Below are 21,148 nucleotides of genomic sequence, written 5' to 3'. Positions count from 1 at the left end.
GTGGTTGATTCTGGAGCAGCTGGTAACTTCATCTCTTCTCACTTCATTACCACACATAATATCCCCTCTGTGCATAATAAAGTTCTATACCAGATAACTAGCATACAAAACTCACCATTAGGCGATGGGAAGATATCCCGACAAACAAAGGAAGTGATTATCCTCTTACCATCGAGAAAAATTAATTCTACTCAACCTTCCTCGAGCCAATGTTGCTGTCATTCTGGACATACCTTGGCTCGCACAGCATCCACCTAACATGGACTAGAGCACTAGTGAGATACTGGGATGGAGCGCAGCATGTACAAACCATGGTCACACTTCTTCGTTCATAATCTGCACCTGCACTCTCTCCGTTCACGCCACCACCATAAAAAAAAATCCTCACCACTCCTCCACAGTCTTCATTCCGGCCATTTACACCCCCTATCTCGACGTCTTCAGCAAGGAACGAGCCACACAGTTACCCCCACATTGATCCTGGGACTGTAGCATTGACCTGCAGCCAGATGCCAAACTACCGCACAGAAGAATATATCCCCTTTCCCGTCCTGAGCATGAGGCAAGGAAGAATTACATCAAGGAGACTCTCCGCCAAGGGTTTATCAAACCATCCAGCTTCAAGCTTCATTTTTTGTGGCATAGAAGGATGGAGGACTAAGGCCATGTATTGATTACAAAACACTTGATGCTGCCCACTGTTAAGTTCACCTCCCCTTTGTCTCTGGTACTGGCCACCCTAGAGGAGCTCCGAAAGGCCCGCATATTCAGTAAACTGGACCTCTGAAGCGTATACATTCTAATCCATATCCGAGAAGGAGACAAGTGGAAAACAGCTTTTATTACCCTCTCTGGTGAGGGAATTATATTTTAATGTTTGAATATTGATATTATGTTTTGCTTTTTACTAATGAAATGCTCATTGCTTGACATGTTGTGTTTATTGCTTAAGTTCCGCTTTTAGGGTGGGGTTTTTCCACAGAAATGTGACAAGAGGTTCTTCTAGAGAAACGAAAGCGGAAATGTATTGGGGAAGGGAAGTTCTCTGTGTGTGTGTGCAGGCTGCTGGCAGATTCTAACTGGCTGAGATGAGATCTGATGATGGGCAGGCAAATAATGGATTGGAGGCTCATCGAGAGTGGGGAGGAGACAACCAAGAATAAAAACTACTGTTTTATGATTGTACGGCAATACTGAACTGCCGAGTGTGCCTTATGCATTGTGGCTGTTTTGTATTCCTGAGCTCAGACATTTGTTGATCTGATTCTCTTTTTTATTAAACCTAATTACTCGATAAATCTAAGTTCTCTGCGTCTACTTTCAAGCGAATCCTGAACGTGGGGAGGGAAAAACCATTCCCAACAATTTGGAGGGGGCACCCGGATCCGCTCAGACGCTTCGTCGGGTTGGAGGACGATCTCAAATCAACCTCTCTGCAGAGCTTCTAATAAGGTAAGCAGTCACCTTTTTAATAAAAGTACTGCAGGATTGGAATTACCAAATTTAAGGTTGATTGGAGATTGAATACCAACATACTCCGTAAACATTTTGAATCAAATCAACAATTGTATAATTAAATGAAAGGTATTTTATTATTGAGTTGACCCGGCGTGGTTAAAAAGTTTATGAAAACTCATATTGTTGAAAGGTATTTTATTATTGAGTTGACCCGGCGTGGTTAAAAAGTTTATGAAAACTCATATTGTTGAAAGGTATTTTATTATTGAGTTGACCCGGCGTGGTTAAAAAGTTTATAAAAACTCATATTGTTGAAAGGTATTTTATTATTGAGTTGACCCGGCGTGGTTAAAAGGTTTATAAAAACTCATATTGTTGTCCTGGCATGGTTGAGAATCGAGTTGACCCGGCGTGGTTAAAAGATTTATAAAAACTCGTACTCGTAAAACATTAAGAGAAAGTGAAAGTAATTAAAATGAAAGGTTATTACTGAGTTGACCCGGCGTGGTTAAAGATTTATAAAAACTCGTATTGTTGTCCTGGCATGGTTGAGAAGTGAGTTGACCCGGCGTGGTTAAAAGGTTTATGAAAACTCGTACTCGTAAAACATAAAGAGAAAGTGAAAGTAACGGTTAAAAGTGTCAATTGTGATTTAAAAGTGTCAGTTGTGTGCAGATTCCTGAATGTGTATATGAGTGAAGTGAATAACTCCGTATTTGGGAAATCAGAGTGCTGCGCACCTTCTCTGGACCGTCACTTAAGTGTGACCCGGTAGGAACGGACGCAGCATTCTGGTAGCTCAGAGAGGAGAGTGTGATTGATGAGCCCTATCTAGGGACTGAGAGTGTGTGAATAAAGCATCGAGTGAATGAAAGGAATCATAATTAGATGTTAAGAAATTTGTGTTACAAACCAAGAAAGGTAAAGAATACTCCTAGGTGGTGGGTGTGCAGATTATTAGGACATAAGGAAGATTGTAAGGTGTGTGACCCCAATAAAGAGACAAAACCATTGTTAAAATGACAACATATAAAGAGACGTGGGATGGTATCTGTAAGCAGATGCTGCATCACACCGAACCAAAAGACAGGAAAAAATTAAGTAAAACATTAGAAAGTCAGTGGGCACATCTCTCAGGTCTAAATAGCTGGACAGAGACAACCAAAAATCAAGGAAAGTTGCTGCAGATACTTCTGGCAGAAGAAAAGAGGGCAGAAACTGATTTGATACTAGCTAGACAAAATAGGGAACCACAGCTGCCTTTGTTTATAAAAGACTTACATAGCACCCCTAAAATGATGCCACTAATCAGGGCAGCTACAGGAAGGAAAGAATACAAACCCTGGGGACATTCAGATATGAATGCTGTGCTAAGTAAATTACCAGAAATCACTAAGGGAGGTCAAAGATGGTTCACTAAACTGTTAACTTTGACTCATGGAACAGACCTAGCACTAGGTGATGTTAGAGCACTGTGGGGAAGTATACTAACTAGAACGCAGGTAGAACTGATAGAAAGGGAAGCTAACACAATCACAGAAGAAAATGATGAACCTTTAAACAGGTTCAGCACCGAGGTGGGAAGCGCCATGAGGCGAATTTACCCTACCCCAAAATTGACTTATCAAAGCATAAAATTCAAACTGATGACTGGAGAGTCTGCGTCAGCATATCTGCACAGGTGTGAGGCTGAATGGGAAGATAGGACAGGAGAAAATCCAGACTCCTCTGACATATGTAAAGAATTTTTCAGGCAGGCTGTGATTAAGGGTGTTCCTGCTAGCGCTGTAGTCGCCATAGAAAACAGTCCAGACATGCAGGGGGGAGAAGGGGAAGTGTGGACACGCCATTTCATCCACCATGTAGACAAGGCAGTAGAGAGACAAGGGAAAGAGGAAACTGAGGTAGAAAAACTAAAAACACAGCTACTAAAAATGCAGATAGAGGCAGAAAAGGAAAAAGGGAAGAAAAAGAAAGATAATCTGCAGCTACCAGTGCTGACAGGGCCAGGGGTAGAAGGGGCCAGGCCACCTGTACACAATGTACACCCAATCTCAGGGCAAAATAGCAGCCCACATGGTTTCCCTGATTATTATCCTTATGACCCCTCACCTGACTGGCCACCTCATGGCAATCAGAGAAATCAAAACCCTGTGGCGCAGGGGTGTTTCAGCTGTGGTGCTCAGGATCATTGGAGGCGTGAATGCCCATATAGAGGCCAAAGGGGGCAACCTCCTGCGCGGGGACGGGCTCCCGGTAGAGGAGGGCCTCAAGGGGGAAGAGGAAGAGGTGCCCCCAGAAATGTTTCGTGGTACAGCAACCAACAGGTGCCCAGGCAAAGCCCGGTCTGGGGCCCGCTGGACCATGCAGACTATTGACGAGGCCCACAGAGAACCAGTGAGGGTGCCCTGGCTGAGCCCCTCCTAACAATACTGGTGGACAACCAGCCAGTTCAGGCCCTGGTGGACACTGGGGCCACCTTCTCCACTATACAAAAACAAATGATGGAGAAGGACTCACTGTCTACACAAAGTGAAGAAGTGAGAGGGTTCTCTGGGGAAACTGAAAAATGGCCATTAACCAAGCCACTCAGGGTCCAGGTGGCTGGGCAGACGTTGCTCCACTCGTTCCTGTGCTCTGCAAATGTCCCCTCTGCGCTACTGGGTAGAGACCTATTGGTAAAATTAGGAGTAAAAATCCTATGTCATCCAGAGGGACTGATAATCATTTTTCCCAATGGTTTGACAACTAACTGCTCAACACCAGTGACCACAACGGTGAGAGGTCAATGGGTCCTACAAACAGATAGGACAGTCAAAGCTAGATGTTATTGGTTAAGATTAACTGACAAAATCAAATTGCAGAAGGTAATAACAAGATGGGAGCCATGGCTAAACACACTGTATAAATTTCAGACCCCCACTGACCCCTGGCACTGTACACTACTGTATGACACCAGTGAGGATGAGGAATATGAACAAAGTTTTACAGAGGTAAATGGCAAGACAACTAGCATCAAGTGTACTAGATTGTTTGTAGCTAGGGAAGGTGTGGCTGCAGAGGTAATATTAACCGAAGAACAAAAAGGTTATTTTGAAATGACAGAAACTTCAACCCCACATGTAACATTATTTATGAATGAGGGGCATGAGGCTAAGGCTCTAGGGCCCATGGTGAAGCGAATGCAGGAAGCTGGGGATTGGAAAAAGACAGACAATGAGTGGGAGTACTCACCAGAGGTAGACGGGTATAGGTTGACATTTGATATCACTGAGGAAGCCATATACCAGATGGTTGAGGTACGTAGGATAGTTACCACCCAAGAGGGAGATGGAGAAGGAGCAGAGAGACTACTGCAAGAAATGCCAGAATCCTTATGGTCACAGGGAGCTGGGGATGTAGGAAAATGGTCTATTGAACCAGCACTGTTTCAGATAGACAGAACAGACATAGTAAACGTCCGACAATATAAACTACGACCAGAAGCTGTGGGAGGGATAGGAGAAACCATAAAAGAATTAGAGGCTGCTGGGGTCCTACGCAGGACAGTATCTGACTGGAACACCCCAATCCTTCCTGTTTTGAAAAAGACAACTGGAAAATACAGGATGGTGCATGATTTAAGGCTAATCAATGAGAAAGTATTGACTGCTACCCTACCCACCCCAAACCCCTACACCATCATGTCTAAGTTGACACCAAACCATTCTCATTTCACGTGCATAGATCTAGCAAATGCATTTTTCTGTATACCACTGGCAGAGCAATGTCAAGACATTTTTGCTTTTAGCTATCAGGGAACACAGTACACTTACAACAGACTACCACAAGGGTTTATTTTAAGCCCAGGCATATTCAACCAAGCATTAAGAGAGCTGCTAGACAGCTGTATATTGCATGAAGGTACCATCGTTATCCAGTATGTTGACGATCTGCTATTGGCAGCACACTCCAACGAGATTTGCCTGCAGGACACTAGAAAAGTATTAACATTACTGAGTACTGCAGGGTTAAAGGTGAGCAAGGAAAAAATTCAAGTCAGCAGGGCAACAGTGCACTTCCTTGGAAGAATAATTGGACAAACAGGCACGGCCCTATCTGATGACACCAAACAAACTGTGTTGTCATACCCAAAACCACTAGTGGTAAAAGACATGATGTCATTTCTGGGGTTGATAGGGTATAGCAGACAGTATGTACCAAATTACTCAGAAAGAACTGCAGCCTTGAGGGCGTTGGCAAAAGAAGTCGGAATGAAAAACAGTAGAGCACGACTAAATTGGACCCAAGAGGCTGAAGCCACTTTTTGTGGACTAAAGGCTGATTTAGCCACTGCAGCAGCCCTACAGACTCCAAACTATGAATTGCCTTTCTTTCTGGACATTAGCACCACGGCCTCCACCACAAATGGAGTGTTGTATCAGAAACAACACCAACAAAGAAGGGTGTTGCATTACTTGAGTGCACCTCTAGATAAGATAGAGCAAAAGCAACCCACCTGTGCTAGGTATGCTGCTGGTCTGGCTAAATTGATAGAAAAATCTGAACACATGGTCATGGGGCATCCACTGCACGTGCTGACGTCACACTCTGTTATATCATTCATCACTTCATCTGCATTCACTTTTTCTGCACAGAGACAGAACAAGCTAATTAGAATACTGACTGCCCCACACATCACATATGAACACCAAGGGGTAAACATGGCACACACAGGAGAAGGAGAGCCACATGAATGTATCCCCAGGGCAGAGGCAGAAGAACAAATCAGACCAGGTTTGGGCAGTATTCCATTAACTAAACCACAGCTAACTCTGTTCTGTGATGGTTGCTGTTTTAAAACTGATTCAGGCAAACTTGTGGCCAGTTACGCCATCGTGGAACAGACTGATGAAGGGTATGTAATAAGGGAACAGCAGGTGTTGCAAGACAGACCATCAGCACAGCGAGCTGAATTATTGGCCCTTGTGAGAGCTCTGCACATGGCTAGAGACAAGACTGTAAATATTTATTCAAACTCAGCATATGCAGTAGGGGCAGCCACTTCCGAACTAACTGGTTGGGCAAGGGTGGGGTTTGTAACATCCTCTGGGAAGCCCATAAAACACGCACAAGAAGCTTCTGATTTGTTAGAAGCAATTATGTTGCCACGACAGGTAGCAATAATTAAGTGTGCAGCCCACACCAGAGGAAAAGACCCTGTTTCATTAGGAAACGAGGCCGCAGATGCTGCTGCTAAAAAGGTGGCAGGGTACAAACCATTACAGATGACCATAACTGCAGTTGACGAGCTACATCAAATTGACAGACATCTAACCACCAGCTTTTTATCTAAAGAACAAAGTTTAGCTGCAGCTGAGGAAATATCAGTATGGTTAGAGAAAGGGGGAAGGAGAGACTCCCAGACGGGACTATGGGTCGGTCCTACAGGTAGGCCAATTATGCCTGCAAGCTTAGCAGAAAAAGTCCTGACTGAAGCCCATTCTCTGGCTCACAGCAGTGAGAAGGACATGACCAAACGAGTGTCCCAATGGTGGCATCCCTTCATGCCACACATGATAAGTGGAGTAATAGCCTCTTGTCAGACATGTGCAGAATTCAATGTTAAGCCAACCTCCAAACCCACTGCAGGACATTTCCCCACAGATAGGGGTCCAGGGTGTACGGTGGTCATGGATTTCACTGACATGATTACTAGAGTAAACGGAAAAAGGTATCTGCTGGTTCTAGTAGACCAATTCACTGGTTGGCCTGAGGCTTTCCCATGCGCCAAGGAAGACGCAGTCTCTGTGGTAAAATGTTTGATCAACCAATATATTCCGAGACATGGGTTTCCTCGTTCAATCAGATCAGACAATGGCACCCATTTTAAAAATGAACATTTGGCAGGTGTAGAAAGAATGATGGGTTTAAAACATCGGTATGGAGCTGTATACCACCCACAGAGCCAGGGAAAGGTAGAGCGCCTTAATTTAACCTTAAAAAACAAGCTGGCTAAAATTTGTCACAACTCCAAATTAAATTGGGTGGATGCACTCCCCATTGCACTAATGTCAGTTCGCTGCTCTATCAATCGAACTACAGGTTTCACTCCATTTGAATTGGCAACAGGGAGACAATTCCCAGGCCCATGGGCCCCTTTGCATGCTGGGGACACTGACTCACCACAAATGTATCATGATAAAGTATGTGCTGTGATTAACATGTTTTCTCCGCAGAAAAATTGGCCAACAGAGAGTGAAGCACCTAGACCTGCAGAAAACACAACACTGTGGGTGAGATTGAAACAGCACAAACGAAAATGGTCTAGCCCAAGGTGGTCAGAACCATTACGAGTCACGGCTAGGACATCCCATTGTGTGCAATTGGCAGGTAAAGGCACAACATGGTATCATTTGTCTGCTTGTATGTTCTGCCCTTCTCCAGACAGGACTTTGGCGGACGTCAGAGTTGACCTCAGGAGAGGTCAAAGAGAGGGAGGAGACAGTGAAGGCAGTGGAAACAGTGGCTCTGGAGACAGCACTGAGGGGCCAGCTGAGGAGCCAGAAAGAGAGGGAGAGGGCAGCAGGGAAGCGGGACAACCAGACACAGAAAACCACAGAACACAGCTAAGCGCAACCCCTGTATTTAAAATCCTACAAAGAACTGGAGACCTGCTTCAGACACCAGAACACATTCCCATTGCACATTGTATAAGTGCTGATTATGCACTGGGAGCTGGGGTAGCTAAACAAATTAGAGACAAATACGGTGTAGAAGAATTGGACACCTCAGTCGCCCAACCAGGAGACTGTATCAAAACTACACACGGTCCACGACAGATTTACCATTTAGTAACAAAATGGTGGTGTAGGGACCTACCCACCTACGAGCATCTTGAGGCTAGTCTGGTAAAATTGTGTTACCAGTGTAAGAGGGATCAGAACAAAATTCTAGCCAGAACAAAATATTGGCTATACCAAAATTAGGGTGTGGATTAGACAAACTAGATTACACCAAAGTGAGAGAAATCATTGAGAGAGTGTTTAGAGAGGGACACATTCAGGTAATTCTTCTAACAAAATGAATAAAATAAACAAATTGGTGGTGGCCTGGGGAGCAATGTTAGTGGTAATCCTATGGGTAATCTGCCATATGGAGTTCAGAGGGACAACAAAGGAGAAACGTAGTGTAAAAGAAGGGGGAGGAATAGGGGTACGTATCACCTTAGAAAGGAAAGAGGGAAAGGATGGGATGTGGCAGTTTGATCTTTGTCAAGTGATAGATTGTGGAAAGGACCAATTGGCATGGAGAGGGTATGATGTGTATGGGTGTTTGTGGCCCACTACCACCACGCCTCCAAACGGTCCCTGGTGTCATACTTGGCATGATGTAAATTGGAAAACAGCTCCAGGATTCACTAAAAATCTTTTGAAAAATAGTCCTTTAGCCAAAACAGACAGCATCCAAAATCGACTTAGGTTGTTTAGGGGATACCAACATAGTTGGGGAGGCTGGAAAAACACGCTGATTATATCACTAAAAGATGGTAATGATAAAACTGACACATACATCACCCTAGGGGTAGACGTAACAGGAAAAGACCCACTGGGGTTGATAAAAATCTCCATAAAAAAGCCTAAACCCACAGGAGCGCCAATAATCACAGACCTAACTGAAAACAAGAAAAAAGTAATACAGAGCACTGATTATAGTGGCCTGACTCCACTAGACCTGATGACGCTGGAGACAGGCTATCATGAAACAAACTTATGGTTAGAATGGGTAAAGCTAGCTCAGGGATAGAAAATGCTGTATCAAGATGGATGTCTGACATGTTTGGGGAATGGAAGGGAGTGATTATTGCTATGCTAACCTCAATGGGTATTTTCTTGGGAATATTGGTGACATGTGGGTGTTGTTGTATTCCTTGTCTCAGAAGTCTGATAAATAGGCTGATAATAACTGCAATTGAAAAGAAGGAAAATCCACCCCCTTATCAGATGCCCCTCCTTGCTGCAGCTGACGGAGATGACGTGATGGAGGAAGTGGAGGAGGAACTATTGGATATGGTGTGATCTCTTACGAGATCAAGAGAGGGAATTGAGGGAATTATATTTTAATGTTTGAATATTGATATTATGTTTTGCTTTTTACTAATGAAATGCTCATTGCTTGACATGTTGTGTTTATTGCTTAATTTCCGCTTTTAGGGTGGGGTTTTTCCACAGAAATGTGACAAGAGGTTCTTCTAGAGAAACGAAAGCGGAAATGTATTGGGGAAGGGAAGTTCTCTGTGTGTGTGTGCAGGCTGCTGGCAGATTCTAACTGGCTGAGATGAGATCTGATGATGGGCAGGCAAATAATGGATTGGAGGCTCATCGAGAGTGGGGAGGAGACAACCAAGAATAAAAACTACTGTTTTATGATTGTACGGCAATACTGAACTGCCGAGTGTGCCTTATGCATTGTGGCTGTTTTGTATTCCTGAGCTCAGACATTTGTTGATCTGATTCTCTTTTTTATTAAACCTAATTACTCGATAAATCTAAGTTCTCTGCGTCTACTTTCAAGCGAATCCTGAACGTGGGGAGGGAAAAACCATTCCCAACACTGGCCACTATGAGTACCAGGTGATGCCCTATGGCCAAGCAAACAGTCCATCCATTTTCCAAAATTTTATGAACAAAATCTTCAGAGACTTCCTCAACCACTTCACCATTATTTATGTAGGTGACATCTTAATCTACCCCTGTAACATGACAGAACACCAGTCTCATGTCCAGAAGGTCCTCCAGCATCTCCGTGAAAATCAGCTATTTCTGAAAGCAGAAAAATGTGTTTCACAAGACCTCAATCTCCTTTCTCAGATACGTGATCACCGCTGAGGGGGTCAGTATGGAAGCTGGCAAAGTGGACGCTGTTTCCCAATTGGACAAACGAAAAGGAATTGCAGAGGTTTCTGGGACTCGCCAACTTTTATTGATGCTTTATCAAGAACTACAGCCTCGTCTCTTCCTTTAACCTTCCTCTTTAAAGGCGGAAGACGTACACTTTCCTGGAACCCTAATGCATGCCAAGCCTTTGAACAACTCAAGCTCATGTAACTACAGCTTCCGTCCTCTGACATTCCAGATTCCACTCTGCCCTTCGTAGAGGAAGTAGATGCACCTGATGCCAGAGTAGGCATCATACTTTTATAGTGGTCTGGTGAAACCTGAGTCATCCATCCGTGTGCGTACTATTCACAGAAGTTAACATCAGCGAAACAAAATTATGGCATAGGTGACTGCAAGCTACTGGCTATCAAACTTGCCCTTAAGGAGCCCAACTTTTCTTCACGGTCATAATCGACCACAAGAACCTTCAATATCTTGCAATGCCAATCGTCTCAATGCTAGTCAAGGCTGGTCCTTGTTCTTTGCCCAATTTGATTTCCAATTTGATTTTTTTTTTAGGTTTATTCTGGATAAAATTGATCCAGATTTACTAATCCTGTTTTGTGATCCGTGATCACATAATTCAGCTTACTTTTTGAGCCAGTTTTTAAAAGCATCATCGGATTGGATCAGTCTGATCCGAATAGGAACTTTTCAGGATCACTAAATCTGGATAACCATTAGAGTGCTCATGGCAGAGCAAATTTGAATGATTTCTCTCTCTCTCTCTCTCTCTCTCTCTCTGCACCCCACAAATTTTTGTACAATTTTTTATATTTCAGGGATGCCAAATCAAAAGTTATTGGGTGCATTAAGTGCACCCATGTTTAAAACTCCTGTCAATAATGGAGACGCATGATAATATGAAATCTGTCAATAGTACAAATATGCAGATAATGTCATTAAAAAAGAAATGGTAACCAGTAAGTCAAAATATATGCAGTTTATTAGATCGAGAATGACTGGTAAACAAAGATCATTAAACAGTTCAGATTAGGATATACAGGAGATGACTTGAGTCATGGACTGTGCTAGGATGCTGACTTGAGTCATAGACTTTTCTAGGATGCTGACTTGAGTCATGGACTTTTCTAGGATGCTGACTTGAGTCATGGACTTTTCTAGGATGCTGACTTGATTCATGGACTTTTCTAGGATGCTGACTTGAGTCATGGACTTTTCTAGGATGCTGACTTGAGTCATGGACTTTTCTAGGATGCTGACTTGAGTCGTGGACTGTTCTAGGATGCTGACTTGAGTCATGGACTTTTCTAGGATGCTGACTTGAGCCGTGGATTGTTCTAGGATGCTGACTTGGAAACATGACCACTGAGATCCACACACATGGAGAGCATATGAGGACCAGACAGGGAACCAGGAGAACACTAGGAGAGCGACGCAGACACTGGGAATTACTAGAGAAAAGGAGAGGTAAGTAACTAGGATAATCAAATAAAACACTGACCAAGAATTAATGACAGTATAAACTGAATGTCATGTTTTGGAGCATTTTTCTTATTCACAATAATTTTTCAATTCTTTTTCTTTTTCAATATCTTTAAATGTACTTTTATAATCATCAAATTCTCAAGTGCCCAGACTGCAGCTCTGCACAAGACCTTTGGCCAGAGTAGATTTGATTTACTATAAGTTAATCTCTCAATAAAGATTCATTAAATTTAATCAAATTGCTGCCATTGAAACATAGCCAAATATACTGGTAGGACTTGTCAATTTCTGTCATAGAACTAAATATTACACAATTGTAATTAAGAAGTTATAAGCAGTTAGTAGTACATTTTAAGTAAATTAATTTTAAAGGTAATGTCAAATAATGTGTTGTGTCTCAAAAGAGGCAGTTCTGGGGAAATGTGGTTATTCTAAATACGCATACTGAGGGTATACCCCCTAAATTAAAATCCTAGAATCACATCAGTGTTGCCCCTACCATTTTATTAGGGGGCATCCTGCCCTCCCTACGGCTTTCCTTGCCCCCTTTAAGTCAAGTAATAGTATTTTATACATAGTGCCAGCTCAAACTGTTTTTAATAAAAAAAGCTAAATAGCTGTATGTAATATCTTATTTACACAACGGCATGTGATTTCTGTCTCTACATGGTCGTGCGATTACAAATGTCTGCTGTCTGTATAAAAATGTGCGCGCCACATGTGACAGGACCGAAGACGCACATAAGCAGCCACAACACAGGTAAATGATGTATGGGAGCGTAGTATGCTCGTATCACAGCAGCTAAAATATATTGAGATGCGATGGGATCTCTGTTTAGTTTAATGGCGCGAATCACACGAATGATGCTCTCTTTGTTGCAAATGCAGCCATTGCATCTCCAGTGTTTTGACCTGTTGTGATGCATTTGCCCTTATCAAGCAACTCATCCAAACTTTTGACTGTTTCCGGAAGCTCCGGGAGTCTCCCGCAAATTTATACCGACTCCGTGACCCCAAGAATGACTTAAAATACTCGAAAATCATGGTGACGAGAGTGAATGAGCAAGAGAACAGATCGCAAGAGGCACAGTGATGATCTAAGCATTACATTTGTTAGGTTAATTGAATAGAGCAGTAAAGATATTGCAAGTGCAAATCCCTCTCTCTCTCTCATGGAGAGATCTGCTGTCAATAGTTGGAGATGGGCAAAATATTTAATGGTCTTGCATGTAGGCCAGGCCTTTTTACATATAATAACTGAAAGTTCTGTTTTGACAATATTGCAAGTTCAATAGGAATGCAAGTTAGATAAATAAAACTTAATTTTTTAACATGAATGTTTAATAATATAAATTCTTGTAATACACTCATTGCTATAAACAGTAGTTTATAGGCCTTATTTCCTTTTAGTAAAGAAGTATTAGATTTATAGTTGTGCATTTTACCTTCTTATGCATCAAATATGTGCTTCAAACTTTTTCTTGATTGAGACATGTTGATTTCTTCTTTCATTATTTGCAATATTTCCAAATTGCATTGTAATTTTTTACAACAATTTTTATACCTGTGTTATATTATTTTCTGTGGCAGTTCATTCCACTGTGGCAACCCCTGATAAATAAGGGACTAAGCCAGAGTAAAATGAATGGATGAATTATTTTCTGTAAAGCTGCTTCTGGCTATGACATGTTCACACCTAAATGGTTATAACTAAGAGATGTGTTTAAGGGATTATATGCAGCATTCTTCATTTATTCTCTTAGGAAAGGCAAGATCTTTTCTTAAGGTTCATATTTAGAGGGAAAATGTGCCTAATCCACTATAAAGCATGAGGCATTAGAATCAGTACTCAGTATTAACCGATAACCATGACAAGGAATCAGTACTCTGTATCAGCTGCAAAAATCCTGATTGGAGCATCCCTAGCTTTGACCCAACTTGGCTGTCAGTGCGGCAATACTCCCCCTGGCTGTACAAGACTGATATTGGAATGTTCTTCCAAAAGCCCATTAAGATACATTGCAGTGACAAAAGCTGTACACTTTAAAAATAAAAAAGATATAAAAATAAATGTCAATTTTTAGCTTGTATAGGTTGTACCGTTCAAATAATTGTTTTACTGCTAAAAGAAACAAAATAACACCATGACTCTTTGTGTTGGTGTCAATCTGAACAGCCGCACCGCACCCACAACCCCCCCCCCCCTCACCCTAATGCATGGTTTTATCTCCAACATCACTGATGTGAACTGTGAGTTTATTTAACAATATAACGAATGAAAGACCTTCTGACCTACTGTAAAGATGATTATAAATTGCTTTTTTAAACATGCCTATTCTGAAATATGAGAAATATATTTTTTACTATGATTCATTGTATGCACATGATATTTTAAGTTGTTATGCAGTCAATGAGTTTATAAGACTAAGGCTAATTCATTTTTTCATATACTTTAGAGACATGCCCCAGACTGAAGGTGGTAGATTGAATGTAGTATGTTGGCATTTTAAAAAGAAATTCAAAAATACAAGATGGTCCATGATGTTTATGCATTCAAAGAGTTTATTTTACAAAGAAATGAAAGAAATGTTTATTTCGTACACTGTAAGCCTGCTGACAGAGTGTCATATCCTATTGCATGGGGGCTAAAATAGAACGTACAGAGAGAATGAAAGGTATTCTGGGAAAGGTTACCATCAAAGATTCATACACTTGTCTCTTTTGAAGAGCTGCCTGTGAAGAAGACAGACGAGTGTTCTCTTCAATTTATACAAACTCCATTCAGTGAGCAGGGACTAACACCTTTTCAATTCAATTCATGTTAGCGCTTTTACAATGTAGATTGTGTCAAAGCAGCTTAACATAGCTTAACACCAAAAAAAATCTATCCAGTAATAACAGAAGGTCAAGTTCGCGAAACACATCGTTTTTGTGATATTAAAAAACATGTGCAATATTTTAAATTGGCTAACAAACGCTGTTGTTTTTCTTGCAAATAATTAAAAGGCAGCAGTTCTTGTCAAATTGTACTTCATTTTGTGCATTATGAAATACACATATAATACTTGATCTAATATTTGATTTATAATTAAACAGCTTGCTGAATAGCATCATCTACTTAAAGCCTCTCAACACTGAGTAAGATGTGTGATGTGGTAAACATTCCTGTAATGGCCTTGCACAAAGCCTTTTAAATAAAGTATTACCAACCAAAGCAAGTTCTGACTAAACAAGAATAGAATGCTGAGGATTTTTGTTGTGATGTGCTAATTGCAGGGCTTTATGCATCGTAAGTGGTTTTGTTTTCAAAGGAGGACGCCAGCTCTACGTTTTGAGGACCCCTTTTCAGAACATGACGAATAGCGCTATTTGCAAACTCTTTGCACCTGCTAAGCTGCTGGGTGTTTGGCCAACCCACCTGCAGAAAGCAAGTAAAATTTTTCATGACAAAGTCCCATGATTACCTAATACATATCACACAGATACAAATTCTACCATGGCAAAACATTACACAATTGCGAGCATTAAAGCAAGAGGAAGTGCAAAGCAGATTCTAACTTGTTGCCTCAGGAGGGGAGGCATTTCTATTGCCTTGGCAACTTGCCAGGGATGTGAAAATGTTTGAATGTGGGCTGCTGTGAATAAATGACATAACTGGACTAGTGTCAGTCTGAAGTGAAAGTGAATAAGGCTAAATGGTCATTTACTCTTCAAAAACAGACAATCTTCTGGAAAATGCTTAAAAGACAGTTACAGAAGGTTTTTTTTGTATTATTTTACTCAAATGATTGACTAGATATTTATTATTTCTCTAAGTATGATTTTATGTCTGGAAAGCCATACAGTGTTTATGCAAATTCATATTCTCTATGAATTAAGTTATCTATTTTAAATTAATTTATTTTTTTACCTTAAAATCAAGAGGTGACAGAGTGTGAGTTGTCACTGTGGAATCTACCATTATAAGATTATTTCTTCATTAATTTTCCTTCAGCTTAGTCCCTCTTATGCAAACTCAACAAAGAAATGCCAACTTGTCCAGCCAGGACTGGAATCAGTGACCCTCTTGCTGTGAGGCGACAGTACTAACCACTGTGCAGCATGTGGTTTTATATATAAATAGAATCATTTAATTTAACAAAACGATAATAAATACATAAGTTAATAAATAAATAAACAATGCCACATTCCGTGAAAGTTGCAGATTTCCCTAAAAATGAACCTGCAAATGTATTGAGAACACCATTCAAACATCCAATTGGTAAACACAAGTAGCCAAATAAATTTATCTTAGCAAACAATGCAAACAAATAAAAAAAGATTCAACTGAATCATTTATAATTAGTGCAATCATAAATATGACTTGTAAACAGATACGTTTCATTTTAGTTTGAAATAGTTGAAATAATTATACAAAATAATTTCTGTGACATTTTTTTATAACATGACCAAAAAACTAAACAAACAAAAAAACAGGTTATTTTAGATACTAAAATTCCCAATGAAGAGTTCAACTGGCCAGATAAGTAGACTATTAAATATTTTGTTCACAAATAACGAATAAAATCTTTGCATTATATTTTTTGTATGTAATAGAAATAGAAATGAATGAATTCACTAATGGATAAGCAAAGACGCGCGCGCACACACTCATACGTTTCACCCAGCAGCCTCTTGTTTGTGCTCGAGACCCTCCGCGCAGTTTCAGGTCGCGCGCTGCTCCATCATCACGAGAGCTCGTGACTGACCGGTTTCCTCGCGTAGGACTGTCAAAGCTCGAGCGGATGGCGCCTCCCCTTTTCCTCTGTGTGACCAACAATAACTCATCCGCTGTTTTGCACTGTGCGTTCACACTCAGAGAGGAGATGTGGTCAGGATAGATCTGCGCTCTTTTTCTTCGTGCACCATACTACGTTTTTTTTTTACTAAACGTATTGTTGCGTCCGTGTTTTTTTTTTTCCTTTTTCACGTTTTTCTTTTTGTAGTTTTATTTATTACAATGAAGGCCAGCGTGCCGGTTCGCCCTCATAAGCTTCCTTCTAGCTGCAGTCAGCTCTCCTTGCGTTATTTGTCGGAGAGCAGCCGATGCAAAATGGAAGATGAGGATCTTTTCTGTCTGCAGTACGACATGAACGACTGCTACAGCCGACTCAAACGCTTGGTGCCCACTATTCCGCAGGATAAGAAAGTCAGTAAAGTGGAAATCCTCCAGCATGTCATTGACTATATTCTGGACCTGCAGCTGGCGTTGGAAACGCACCCTGCGCTCCTGAAACAGACGAGCCCACCCGCTTCCACACGGACTCCACTCACACAAATCAACACAGAGCAGGTAAGCAGGACCCGAAACATTTAATTCGCTGTCACTAAATGCATTGCACTTAACACTGGGTGCGCAGCGAAGCGACATAGCGTATTTCATTGATCTGCATCAGACAAAATAGGATGCTGTAGATCAGACTTTGTTCTGGCTTTGATTTTCGCCAAAATGTTAAACCAATTTGTGTGTGCGTGTTAAGTTTTGTTCATTTATCGCATCTTTTGTGTAACCCACATATGCAAATGTATTGACCTATATTTGTATATCCTTTATAATATTATTATATTATACTCTACCTATATAGGCTACATAAATATTTATTGTATTTATTATCTTAGATGATCATCATTATTGTAAATGGCTCAGTGTAAAATGCCTTATTGATGGTCAATGTGGCTCTCATTGCCTCACTATTAGCCGCAGGAAGAATGAATGAAGCTGTTTCTTTTGGTTTCAGAGGACAACGGGTGTCAATAAGGAAGACTCACTTTTTTTGTGTCGCTGAAATTTTGCACACCGGTGAGTTCATGAAATTCAGTGAATTACATTTTTTTTTAAAAAAGGGCTAGTCATTATGCAAGGTCACATATACTAATATCTTAAATATTGATGAAAATCTAAATTGACTGGAGCACTTCGAGAAATGTTGTTGTTGTGCACATACTGCTTTAAATTCTTAATGTAGGAAATTTCCCTATCACATTTATTGTCACACATTTTAAAACATAAAATTGCTATTTATTATTAGTTGAAACAGCCATAATTTTCTAATTAAAATTATGCTCAAATTTACTTACAAAATCAGTAACTAATTTGACAGTTTCTTTTGATAAAAATGTAAAAGTACCTTAAATTATATTAAGTATTATAGTTAGCCTGTATAAGGACTAACACACAGGACCTAACTGAGCTGTCAGGATAATTGGGAAACATACTTTTAATAGAGCTGGCATTAGATGCAGCTAAATTTTTGATATAGCCATGACATTGATATTTACGTTGATAAAAGTAATCATCACAATATTACAATTATGTATCTTTGTATGAATGCTTTTTGTTCTTTCAAGCTTTTATTCAAATCTTTTTATTTAAGTTTTCCTCACTGGCTGGACTGTAACTGGATACTGGATGCTGGCAGATGCTCAAACCCAGCTGTGTTTTGTACAATAACTGTCCACTTTATGGTGGTTTCGTTAATGGGAGGTTAGGCAGTAGTTCTAAACTGAAGCGTCTGGGCCGATTGGCCTGCAGCTGTATGCTGGAGCATGCGAGTGTGAGGTTAAGTAGTCCAGGCGTGTGTAGCACTGCGCTGGTTGTTTGACCTGGTTTGATTCGGGTTGTTGATCGAGCATTCCCTGTTTTTTTGGTGGCGCCAGAAAGTCTGGAGCACACAGTTCACACACCCCTTCTATTCATTCCTTCTCACAGGTGCGCAAATGAACCCATCCAAAGCCAAGCCCAGCTTCACCAGGGAATGCAACACACATCTGGCCAATTACAGTGGAGCAGGACTGAAACTAATATCTAAATAAAATAAATAAATCACAATTTGTAAACATTTTGTGGTCAACTATCAAACATGCGATGATGCCAGTCCGATTTCTCATGTGGATTTGGACAGAGAATCTGTTCCCACACCATCTTTTTCTTTGGTATTTCTTTTTGAAGGCACCTAAGTAAAAAAAAAAAAAAGAACCTGGGTGTAAATTTACAGTCTCTAAAGCTTTACTAAAGAAAATGAAAATGTAAACATCTGACATATATTGTTAGGTGACGTGTGTTGACCAGGGATTTCCCTGCTGTTTAATATTGTACAAAGCTATACGTGTTGACTTGATGATGTACATAACATGCGCGATGTTCTATAACTGTATGTGTAAGAGAATATATGTTCAACCAGCCGATTTTAATCATTCTAAAATATTTTTTATCAAAAATGTTTTGTTCTGTAAATACTGTGTTTTCACATTAATGTAGTGAATGATTACATTATGTTCTGTGAATAAAGTCCTCACATCTTAAGTTTGCTTTTCCTTAGTTTTCTTTCTGGTAAATTAGTTATGAGCACAGCTACTTTACATATATATTAGACCATTTGACTGTTGTTATCATTTTTAACTATTACTTTTATTATTATATTGTGAGTATATTTGGAAACTCGTTACTTTTAAAGTGTTACTTGCCAAATGAATGCAATATTTCTTTATCAATTTTATAAATTATTTGAAATTGATACATGAGAAAATAACTTGCTGAGCTATTACCCAAATATTCTTAACAAATAGCACTGTTTGGATAGACGTTTCACAGTTTTGGCATTATCTTCAAGGAATGGAGAATGAAGGTAATTCCATAGCATGCTTTTGTGAACTGTGATATCAGTTCAGCCCGTATTATGTGCACCATATTGTTCCATTGCACTATTACTCAGTTAGAAGCTGAACATTTTAAATGGCTGCACTGGGTTCTCTTTATTTATTATATATATTTTTTTTTAATTTCTACCTTAGATGTACTAATTTGTATTTGTCTATTCTCATACAGAAGCACAACCTTTAAGTTTTTATAGAAATATTAATGTCTGTTAACACTATTCAGAATCACTTAAATTATCACTTTGTATTTAACACGTATGCACATTGATTTATAATGGGAAATTAAAAATGTCCCCAATCTTTTTTCTTCATCTACCTTTTTATTTGCTGTTTTATACTGTTTGCATTAAAGTAGTTAAACAGGTATCTCGAAAAAATGGTGATAACATTTATATTTGGAGTTTCCGAAGAATTCTTGAGACTTACACGGGTACAACAACAGTTTGTCTCATATGGGTGGATCTCTGCCAAAAAACCCATCCTTTTGTTTTGGAAGAAAAAAGAAGTTCCAAGTCTAAAATTATGGCTGACAGAGTTAACAGGTACACTACATCTGGAAAAAAACAGACATACCTTAATAGACAAAGTTCTGTTATTTGGCAAAATTTGGTCCCCTTTTATTTCCTTTTTACAAACTTGTAATTAATATGTTTACTATGCCTTTAGTACCTACGTTTATTGTTGGATAGCACTGGTGGGTGGTTGGTTGGGGGAATGCGTGTTTTTATTTATTTATTTATTTATTTTATTATTATTATTTTATTAGTAGTATTAGGTAATTATAATTTTCATGACTTTTGTTGTTGTTGTTTCCAATAATTATTTTATTTTATTTACTTTTTAAATCTTTAATTGTTTGAATGCAAGTTTGATGTTTATGTCTACAAAAAGTGTATTTTCAAGTAAATGTCAGTGAAAATTTCTGATGATAAAAATATTGAAACCAAAAATGGTGATAACATCACAAAATATTGTAGTTCAGTTTCTGATTTCCTGATTTAACAAGTTTATTTACAACATGTCTTATTTAAACCTACGTAAAGGATCTTTTATTAACTTTAATAAAAAATTCTTTGATTGTGCTCCCTATGGACAGATCTAATCTTTAAAATAAAGCTAAAGTAAATTAAATTACAAACCTAAAAACATGTCAGAGTTGTTATGCAGATTTTGCTGGTTCTACATTTGATATATGCTAATGCTGTTTGCAATGTAAAATTGATTCAAAGGAAAACCCTAAGCACTTTTTTGCACACTCTCCCACTCTCTTTCTATCCTTGTCAAGGTTAAAAATAATAGACCTTGTTGATGTGCATTGGATATTGTAGATATCGCCTGCAGATTTCCAGAATCTCCTAACATGCTCTGAAGTCAAAGCATCGCATGTTCTGAGATTCTCAGGTTTTGTGATTCTCAGCTATTTTCAGAAAAGGTCAGGCAAATTATAAGAAAAAAATACATAAAGACCCGCTGCCACCGTACACACTAATAGAGCCTCCTAAGGGCCCTCATTCCCCGCAGGTACAACTGTGTTGCTACTGCATACAAAACTAGCATTCTGTGTACGTCATTCAGGAGTAACGCAAACACCAACAATGGAAATACCCACACCTCCCCAAGCATACTTT

At 39.8% G+C, this 21,148-nt stretch overlaps 1 protein-coding gene and 1 long non-coding RNA gene across 3 annotated transcripts; both read left to right on the top strand.

Moving 5' to 3' along the window:
- The first annotated feature begins 1,189 nt into the window (after positions 1-1,189).
- Positions 1,190-9,984, top strand: LOC148679575 (uncharacterized). Its single transcript, XR_015945008.1, has 2 exons — positions 1,190-1,452; positions 7,677-9,984. It is a non-coding gene; the product is annotated as an uncharacterized LOC148679575 (long non-coding RNA).
- A 6,677-nt stretch (positions 9,985-16,661) lies between these two features.
- id4 (inhibitor of DNA binding 4) lies at positions 16,662-19,167 on the top strand. 2 transcript variants are annotated; one of them, NM_001039990.1, is given in 3 exon segments: positions 16,662-17,157; positions 17,603-17,664; positions 18,574-19,167. In NM_001039990.1, coding segments are annotated over 2 exon segments (381 nt in total). In that variant the 5' UTR covers positions 16,662-16,824; the 3' UTR covers positions 17,651-17,664; positions 18,574-19,167.
- The last annotated feature ends 1,981 nt before the right edge of the window (positions 19,168-21,148 follow it).

The sequence above is a fragment of the Danio rerio genome, chromosome 16, assembly GCF_052040795.2.
Source record: "Danio rerio strain M-AB ecotype USA chromosome 16, GRCz13ab, whole genome shotgun sequence".
NCBI classification, from domain to species: domain Eukaryota; kingdom Metazoa; phylum Chordata; class Actinopteri; order Cypriniformes; family Danionidae; genus Danio; species Danio rerio.
The sequence above is the reverse complement of the archived record's forward strand: the minus strand, read 5'-3'. Positions and strand labels throughout refer to the sequence as shown.